The 9,853-nt window shown below is 37.9% G+C and overlaps 2 protein-coding genes across 2 annotated transcripts; both read left to right on the top strand.

Annotated features, from left to right (window-relative positions):
- Positions 1-2,659: 2,659 nt before the first annotated feature.
- hmx1 (H6 family homeobox 1) lies at positions 2,660-5,427 on the top strand. The gene is made up of 2 exons (XM_048971006.1): positions 2,660-3,103; positions 3,870-5,427. Exons 1-2 carry the CDS (start codon positions 2,830-2,832, stop codon positions 4,475-4,477), a joined length of 882 nt encoding a protein of 293 aa, XP_048826963.1. The 5' UTR covers positions 2,660-2,829; the 3' UTR covers positions 4,478-5,427.
- Positions 5,428-6,690: 1,263 nt separating this feature from the next.
- On the top strand, positions 6,691-8,446 carry LOC125704767 (homeobox protein HMX3-B-like). The gene is made up of 2 exons (XM_048970770.1): positions 6,691-7,008; positions 7,227-8,446. Exons 1-2 carry the CDS (start codon positions 6,807-6,809, stop codon positions 7,775-7,777), a joined length of 753 nt encoding a protein of 250 aa, XP_048826727.1. The 5' UTR covers positions 6,691-6,806; the 3' UTR covers positions 7,778-8,446.
- Positions 8,447-9,853: the final 1,407 nt, after the last annotated feature.

Raw genomic sequence — 9,853 nt, 5'->3', positions numbered from 1 at the left:
GCCTTGATTAGATTCGAAATCTTAATTAAGATTAGATTATACAGTTCGTGTTGACATTAAAAGAAGTTTAATAATGAACAGTAAACCAAAACAATCAAAATACTTATAAATGAACGTTAACTTGGAGGTGGGCGGAGACTTTCTGCCTGTCTGGCATAAAATTGTAGGCTATTGAGAAAGAATCCGAATAATTGTGGAAAAATGGATATTAGTCAATAGACGATTTAATACCTGTCAGCGGAGCAAACGGGTCAATCGAGCTTGTTTACTTAGCTTTCTTAAGATTAAAGCATATATAATCCTTACACGTTATATGTGCCCCCCACCCCGTACGTACGACGCATAGCAGGCCTGGCAAAATGGTTCTGGCGCCGGGGCTGGATATGCATATTTAAAAACACTCAAGTGGTTAAAATACTCGCATGAGGAATGAGTATGTGCACTTTGGCTTGTTAGCCATTAGAGGGCAGTCAAGTCAAATTTCACAAAGTATCTGAGAGGAAATGATTTATTTCGCTCAACAATGTCTATTAAGTCAGATAAATGGCCCAATACTAAGTGTTACGCGGGTTGTTCTTTACATCAGACAGTAACACATACCATAACTGTCACTTAATGTGCAGAAAAAGAATTAACTTAGATTACTGTCATATTTTTCAGTTGGTATCCAGTCAACAAAAAAATTCGACAAGGCAAAGGACGCCCAATGAAGGTAGTCTAGCTGAGCCTACAAATGGCATGCATTAGTTCGAACTTATAGTTATTTTAAAAGTGAATTGGGACGTGTTCATAAATACTAAATCTCTTAAGATGCCCTACAAACAATTTAGGTTGAACATATAAATCCAGGCACTGATTAAATAAAGGAAACATTTCTCTTCCTCAATAGGTGGGGAAATTTGGAAAAATAACAACAGATGTAGATTTCGGTCAACACTGAGATATTAAGTATTAAAACGAGAAATATTTACTCAATGCACTCCTGTAATTCTAATGCTTAAATAGCATTTCTTTATTACTATTATTATTATTATTATTATTATTATTGTTGTCATTATTATTATATTTGTCTCCTGTAATCTCCGTACAAGTGTAGCCTGTTCTGCTGTTCATCCATCCTTCGATGATTTTTCTAATCGCTTATCCTGGGCGTGAAGGCTGAGCCTTACAAATAAATATTTGAATGAAACCGTCTGTATAGGTCAACAATCTGGTTATCGTGACAAATTTATTTTTCGGAAGTAATTTAAGTTTAAATTGGTGTTTAAGTTACTTGTGTTAAACTTGTGTTTAACTTACAATGGAAACTCGGGCCTCCGTCGGACTTCTCGTAATGCGTCAGTGATGCATATAGGCCTACGTAAAAAAAAAAAAAACAAAAAAAAAACATGACACGATCTATCTATCTATCTATCTATCTATCTATCTATCTATCTATCTATCTATCTATCTGTCTGTCTGTCTGTCTGTATGTACATGTAAACCTCCTTTTCTGCCGAAACGCGTTCTTACATTGACCTTAAAAAGCACGGGCTGTTGTGGGTGCCTTTAATATTTAATTATGTCTTTGTTACTGAAGGCGAAACATTATTTAACCGTAGTAATGAAAAATATAGAAATGAAATGTTGACTTATCATTAAGTGGTAGTCGTGGTGGTACTGTTTTCCAAAATTTTTGTTGAAATATAGTCTAGGTAAGCTTATATTTTGGATAACAATGTTGACATTTCATTTCTTTTGTACATTTATTTTGCGTAAGTTAAATACTTTGTAGGAATGCTTCCAGATAAACTGCCAACATATTTTTTTTCTTAATTTCGGTGATATGATTTTTTTCCTGTTCTGGTACGATGTATTTCTTATTGTTGTTGTTATTGAGGATGATGATGATATTTTGATATTGAATATACTTAAACCTTAGATGTACAATCCCTACGCTAGTATTATATATACTTTTATGGGTTTTTTTCTTACAATAAAGTCAATATGCTGCAGAATACTTTATTTTGTTAACCGCGAAGTACCACGATCTGACAACACGATCGATGCTGAAAGGACATAAAACTAGAAGAAAATCAAAGGTAGTTGATTCAAATTTACGATCAACTATCGGATTTATAGCGTAACGGAAAATACCATAACAATCAAGATGTCGCCTTTGAATTATTAAAATGCTATTATTAGAATAGTTAATAATATTGGGTATTAGGTAATAATGGGTAATAAATAAAATACAATTTGGCGCTAACATACAAAAATACCTACAATCACATATTCAAGGGTCGTAGAATAAGTTCTGAGCCATTGGGTTGCACTCAGGCCTATAGTCTAGCTGGACTAATGAGGTCGACTTCTCTTACTCAGGACAGTATATATGCGAAGTCACGAATAGCCAATGGGAGTATATCATCTTCTAAGTGAGTGATTCCGTTCGCTTCTGGAACCGCTAGCTGAATTTTTATTTTTTCTTTAATTGACCTGAATAATGCATCTGACTGACAAGGGTCCCTGCAGCCTCACGCACTATCACACAAATTGATAAACGCAGTGCAGCTAATTCCTTATAGTTTCGTGAGGAATCCCATTTGCTATTGTGATCGACCAATCGCAGAATGCTGTTTTCTGCGGAATAGTTTCTTTCGCTGTGCACTTCGCCTTGCCATCGCTGATTCCACACTTGTCCCTTCGCCAATGATGCCGTATTTGTTCAAGGTCGCTAACTGCGGGAAACAATAGCAATGATTGATCGGAGAGGTCAAGACAGAGGCAGAGCGCTGTAAAGCAAAAAGAGACGGATACCTTGGCCGCCTGGATTTAAATACATAAGCAATGCCAGATAAAGCAGCAGAGGCTCAGAATTCAGTGTCACCGAGGGTCTCGTCGTTTCTTATCGAAAATTTACTTCGCTCTAGCTGGGATGAAACCTCGCAATCCCGTACACGCCACAACTCGGAGGGTGGCGGCAGAGAAAAGGCGCCCCGCAGAGCAGCGGGCAGCCGGCAATGTGGCGATGTACGCTGTCCACGGCCGATGAATCGTGCTGCCCGTGAGTGCTCATGTCCACGGGAATCTTCGCCCGGCGGCGCTAGCGGAAACCTACCAAGTAAGTCATCATTCCGCTTCAAAAACAGGGCATCCGCCGCTTGGACTATAGTGCCATACGGAAAGATTGCCAACTATTCATTAGATTAATTGCATTGTAACCACTCGGAGAAAAACGTTGTCCAGTGGTAAGGTATTACAGTCACCGCAATACATAGTGAGACCGCAAATAACTATTTTGCAGCATATTCAATTAACATGGGATAATATTAGGCAGAACAACAACAACAACAACAACAATAATAATAATAATAATAATAAAGCAGGCGACTACATCTTTCTCTAGTTGTAGTTCTTTTCTCTGCATGGTAAAATCTCAAAGCTATTATATATCTCAAACGTCATTGTATAACAGGTAAGATAATCGTTATGTATATTTAATATTAGATAATTAAGCATTTAAAATTAAACAGGTCTGATAATAGCCTCGTCGCTCTCACTACTGGCGGAAAATAGGCTACCCACATGCTACGATTATGTTAGTGGATCAATATTATTTTTCAAAGCGTGTGTAAAACATCAATATACTGAAATTGCATATTGCATTGTATATTTACTATGCATAAACATTGATTATGTTATAATTAAATGTTCGGTTGATGTCTAATTGAGTTTTTACTAATATTAATATAGTCATTCATTATAATTACCATCTTATTCAATAATCGCTTAATTAAAAAGTATGGTGTAAAAGGTATACATGTGTAAAGTGATGCTTGATATGTGATTTCCCTAAAACTGTTGTTTTGCACACTGCGCCCTTTTAGGTCTGAATCAATATCTAAACAGTCCGGACGAACTCTCTGCTTCTCTACTCCCAGCCAATGACCGTGATTCACCATTTATATCTGAGGTAGAGGAATGTAATGAGGAAATGGACTTAAACAGACGGCAAATTCCTCTGGAGGAACCGACTTACAGTACCAGCCGTAGCTTTTACGAGCGAGACGGGCACCAGGCACCGGATCAGAAATCGGCTCGCAAGAAGAAGACGCGAACCGTGTTCAGCCGGAGTCAGGTGTTCCAGCTGGAATCTACCTTCGACATGAAGCGCTACCTGAGCAGCTCCGAGAGGGCGGGGCTGGCCGCGTCCCTTCGTCTTTCCGAAACGCAGGTGAAGATCTGGTTCCAGAACAGACGGAATAAGTGGAAACGGCAGCTGACCACGGACATGGAGGCCGCCAACATCTCCCACTCCGCCCAGAGGACGTTCGGGGTTCCCGTTGTGTACCACGAGGGCACGGTGCCTACTGGATTTACCGCTGCGCCTGTGTCCGCTTCCCTAGTTGGATTCTCCAGCCCTTTGAATATTCCTTTTTTTCCTTTCACCCCTTCTATATCTTTCCTAAGGTCACAAATGATAGGGTTTGTATAAAAATGTGCGTGTTTAAAAATCAGTGGGTATTTATAAAATCACTTACGTGCAATAATTAATCTGTTCCTTATACGTATAACATTAAATGTGTCCCTGAAATGCACCACTTAAGGGGATGTTTGCTTTGTTCCACCATGTTCTTTTATATCGTCGCACATACCATATCTCGTCGAGGTAGTATAAAAATAGCAGTGGTCTCACATCCCAAACGTATTTGATGTATATTGAATGAAGACACTTGCAAATTTATTTTGCAAAACGTTTGTAAAACCTTTTTTTAAGGATTCACCTTTTTTCCACAGTACCAAGTCTTAATTAGTTATCAATAAAACAGATGAGCGCAAGTGTGTGTTTGTCTGCAACGTCAGAGTTTTCTCCTTCCTTGCTTCCACCTGTCCGCAAAGGACAACGATTATCATTCGTCATTGTAGGTTATGAATGACAGCCAAATTGACGGTTCCGATGCATGTACAACAACACTTCAGTGACTGTCATTGTGGAACAACCAACAAACCTACTTCTTACCTTTCATGTAATTTAAATACTTTTACTGGGCCAAAACCTTAAAAGTTGACAATATAGGCCTAAATCCTATCCAAATTAAACCAATGTCAAATGAATTTCTTTTAATTTATTGGTAATACATAGAGCTTCGATTCGTTAGGCCTATTATAAATCAAGGTTTTCTATATAATCTAAGTACAATAATTTTATTCTTATTAACGAGAAGTTATTTTTATGCAGTGAATGATGCGACTAGCAAAAATATTTGCCGAAAAAGAAATTCTAACCATAAAGTTGGCCATTTACTCTTATTTAGGCGAATTAGGGATAGGTGAAAACACAAAGATAAACAGAGTATTAACGAACATCAAATTATTATGTAAACGTAAATATTGTATTTGTATATTTACATATTAGATAAAGGGCCGGGCTTCAGCTCTTCTGATAACATGTTGGTAGCCATGCATTCAATTTTCGCTCAAGAAGGAATTCTAATCGAGTTGTCTCGTTTCAGGATATCACCATATAACGAAAGAGCACGTATATATACTTCGCGAACAATCTGGGTCATTTTGTGTAAACTGGCCCATCGTTTTTGCTATTTTGGACTTCCTTTGCCAGCCCAATAGAGGATGGGCCTTTGAGTCTGGTTTTTTCCAAGGTTTCATCCTACTAGGTAGTTTTCCCTTGCTGTCGCCTCTGGCTTGCTCTCTGGGGGTATTGGGTATAGAGACAATGTAAAGCGCTTTGAGAAAATGTAATATTGTGAAAATGCGCTATACAAATAAATGTGGACTGAATTTGCATAATTGTTGTGATACTTTTGCTGAATCTGTAGTAAGCTCACTTTATAAATTACCTTCAGGAGCAAAGGCTGCTACACTACTGTAATTAACAGCCTAACTGAACGCGCGTATTCCGGACGAAGCGCACTGAAGTACTATATAAGACAATGCATCCAATGTTACTCCTGAAATTCAAGTTGTCTCGTTTCAGGCTATCACAATTTACCGACCGCTGGCAGAAGCGCGCTATAACGAAGCAGTAAAAAAAACTTTTTCAATTTAAAAGCATTCAGTTCTATGAAAACGTTTTATGGAGGATTTTGCCTAAAATACAGGAACAAATGCAGACCAAGTGCAACACGGCGTAGTATATTATCCGCACATTGAGATAAAAATTGTTCATATTTAGTATTTATATAACATATAACCCTTTAGCAGACGCTTTTGTCCTATAACCGATGTAAAAGCAAATTTGGAGCATATAGGCTATGTATATAAACTGTGATTGAGACACTCAGAAAACAAAACGCTAGGCCTAATGAGTGCTGGTCAGCACTGAAGTAGGAGCTTGAAAATTCATTACTAAAAATCACAAGAACATAACAGAAGAGCTATTGCAACTAAAGACAGGTTTAGCAGTAGGTTCTTACGGAGCTAGTGCGAAATACAAGAGCATACAAGTGTTCCCGGAAAAGACGAGTCCTCAGGTTTTGTATTAGGCAATGATCAGCGATCCCGCGACCACCTTCATATACGACTAAAAATGGTTAAATGAAAAGGGATAGAAATGTCCAAGCATGCAGCATCCAATCAACGCCCTCTCCTGTCACCCATCGTTACGACAGCTCTGTAGGGTCACCAATCCACCGCTGGGGAGACGCTATCTTCCGCTTCATTGAATAACCGCTAGACAGCCACTACGGTAGTTGTGATTTTGGAGCAATGGTGTTCGGAGTGCATGGTCAGATTGAACAGTTTTCTGGAAATAGGGTAGAAAACCAGAAGCAGAAATTCACGGTCTTAGGTACATTCTGGAGAATATGAGCAATGAAATCATGTCAGGCCGAGCTGTTTCGCTGAAATTCACAATTGACAGCATTCTCAATCTAAAGCAAAACAGCAAGAATTTTGACGGATTTCATTCCAAGCAACAAATTGACAAGAACAGTGAAAATATTTACCGCGAACAAGAAGACCATGGTATAAAAAGTGGACACGGAGCTGACTCTTTACAGAACTCAGGTACGGTGTATTGTTCAGTTTAAATTTTATGTGCATAATTTGCTACACAAAAAGTTCAAGGAACATTGACTCATAATCCAGGTAACGATTCTCTTCCAGTTTATCTGTACAGCCGTGATTTTTTTTGCGATCTATTGCTTCGGATATGTATACGTTTATGTGATAATTAAAATAATAATTCAATAAATAGTAATTGTGTCCGTTATACCCCTCATCAGAAAAAACAAATACGGACTGCTGCAAGTACATTGCTGGAGACGGCGTAATCTGCTGCGCTGAATCCCGGAGGATCGTGGACTTACGCCCAAAGGGGGAGCTCAGTGAAAGCTGCGACCAAGGCGACTCGCAGCACAGAATCACAAAGAAAAGCAAGCCGATTGCCAAGAAGAAAACTCGCACAATATTTTCAAAAAGACAGATTTTTCAGTTGGAATCTACTTTCGACATGAAAAGGTATCTCAGCAGCGCGGAGCGGGCTTGTCTGGCCAATTCTTTACAACTGACTGAGACGCAAGTAAAAATTTGGTTTCAGAACCGCAGGAATAAGCTGAAACGGCAGCTGTCAACGGAGATGGAGAGACCTTCTGCTGACCATTTCACGGTCGCCAACAAGACCATGCTCCTTCCACCCCTTTACAAAGAAAACGACATACTGGGTCGATGCATATTACCAATGCCTTTGCCTGTTGTGTACCCTGGAAATAGCACGCCATACCTCTGTTTTCCAGCTGCCAGCAAATATTTCAACCTTTTCGATGGTGACTTATGATCCAAGGTGCTTCTCTTTCGGGAAAGTAGCTGGTGCGCGACGCCCGCGTCAGTATGCGCGCGACATTCTCCGTTTACATTTCGTACTTTGGGATAAAAGTAATTGCGAAGTGCAAATTGAGATTTCTGGATGAACAGCTTGGAAGTAAGCTTTTATAGCCGTGACACCGATGTGCTATTTTAATACGACATGCTTCCGTTACATTTTTGCTACATTTGTTATACTATACCATCTGATATGTGAAAACTGATATTCCCACTCGGTTAAACATCGTAAAAGCATAGACCGGCTTATATATGTTAAAGAAGCGTCAAAACATGTATAGCCTATCGTCTTCATCCCTTATTTTTTATAATGGAGGTATAGCGTTTATGGTTAATTAAACGGTTCTTGTTTACAAGAACAGTTGGAAGTTATGTAACAAATATCATAGGCCTAGTAATAACTTACAGTTGCAACAATAAACACAGCCAAAGACATTTTGATCTTTGCCTCTATGTATCGTGTTAAACACTTTATTAACAGGATTTTTGGATTAAGGCCATTTAAATGAATGTATGAACATGTTTATTTTGTTGACATTTTTAAACATGTTTAGATGTATCTGGTTGATTTATGTTATTATGTATTATTCTTATTGTATGTATGACCGTAAAAGATAACACCCATTTATACTGTCCTGATCCTTTATTAAACCATCTATTTTTAAACTGTACAGCTATTAAGTTTTATTGTTAAAATAGTAATGGCACCATATTTATTAGTTTTAATTGGTTATTTATTTATTTATTTTGTAGCAGGAAGTAGCCTGAAATTAGCGCAATCTGTGCACTTAAGTCTTACGTTTTAACGGATCCTATCTAATAAATTAAACAACACAGTATACGCCCTGTTTTATACATAGTACACCGTTTTATATGATAAAAGTATTTAAAATAACACAGATGATTCTGGTGACATTTTATTTCCGGCACATATACGATTTTTCTTTTTAGTCTGAAGGATTTCCCAATTATACCGCTGAATATTTTCCTATAGCAATATCGGTGAAGTGTCCTGTCGGGGAAACGACAGCTGTCAGTTTCTGGTCAATTAAAATGTAGTAAGATAGGAATCGTTGGAAAACAGGTTGCATAACCGGTGTAATGATATATATATATATATATATATATATATATATATATATATATATATATATAATTTTTTGTGACATAGTAAACATATACTGGGTTAATGAGCGCGTGGGTCCACGTGTCGGATCGGCAAGGAGAACAACTTGCCCAAATTTCAAAAACGATAACCACTGATTTAAAATGCAGCCACTTTGGAAATCCAGGGGTCGTAAGTCCGAATAGAAGCAACGAGTAGAAAGGCAGGTAATTTCAAAGTTACTGCTCCTTTTTAACCCGAATTAAGATTAAATAATATTACTTTCTTTGGTTATTCACTTTAAGGCAAAGCTGCAGTGTTACCAAACTATAAACCCGTGTATCTCCGTATCAAGAACTGGACTGAACTGAATAAAAGCAGTATGGTAAAGACCAAGAATTACTTTCATGCATAAGACGTATTTGAATGCATGTTTACGATTGACTGGCCTCTCGTTCAGGGGACTCACTGTCTTTTCATATTCTTCCTACAATAGGATAAGCAGTTATTGAAAATGGGAGAATCGATTCAACTGGGGGGTCTCAGGTAGCTCCTTTGATTCTTCTGCGCAGTGCCGCGTGATATTGTAATTATACCGCACAATTGAACATGCGTATAGTAAGACATATTAACCGAATGCATTTCTGTTTATCGTAAAAAAATAAACAGTACATTAATTCACTCACATGTGCCTGTCAAACATAATACAACAGATCGATAGGCTTCAAAGCAAAACGAACCAGTATTTAAAATAGATAAATTGGCTTTAGCCTCAGTTTTTTAAAGACTTCGTCTGGCAGTGAAGAGTATACGTTTAAAGAACAGTAACTAGGAGGCCATTTTTTCTTTTGAGGTTGGAAGAGTTTTTTTTCCTTTTTACTTTGAGGAGTTTTGTGTCATTATGAGATTATACCTTTAAAATTACTA

Source organism: Brienomyrus brachyistius, chromosome 12, assembly GCF_023856365.1.
Source record: "Brienomyrus brachyistius isolate T26 chromosome 12, BBRACH_0.4, whole genome shotgun sequence".
Taxonomy (NCBI): Eukaryota; Metazoa; Chordata; class Actinopteri; order Osteoglossiformes; family Mormyridae; genus Brienomyrus; species Brienomyrus brachyistius.
Note: the sequence above shows the minus strand (reverse complement) of the source record. Positions and strands in the feature narration are given on the sequence as shown.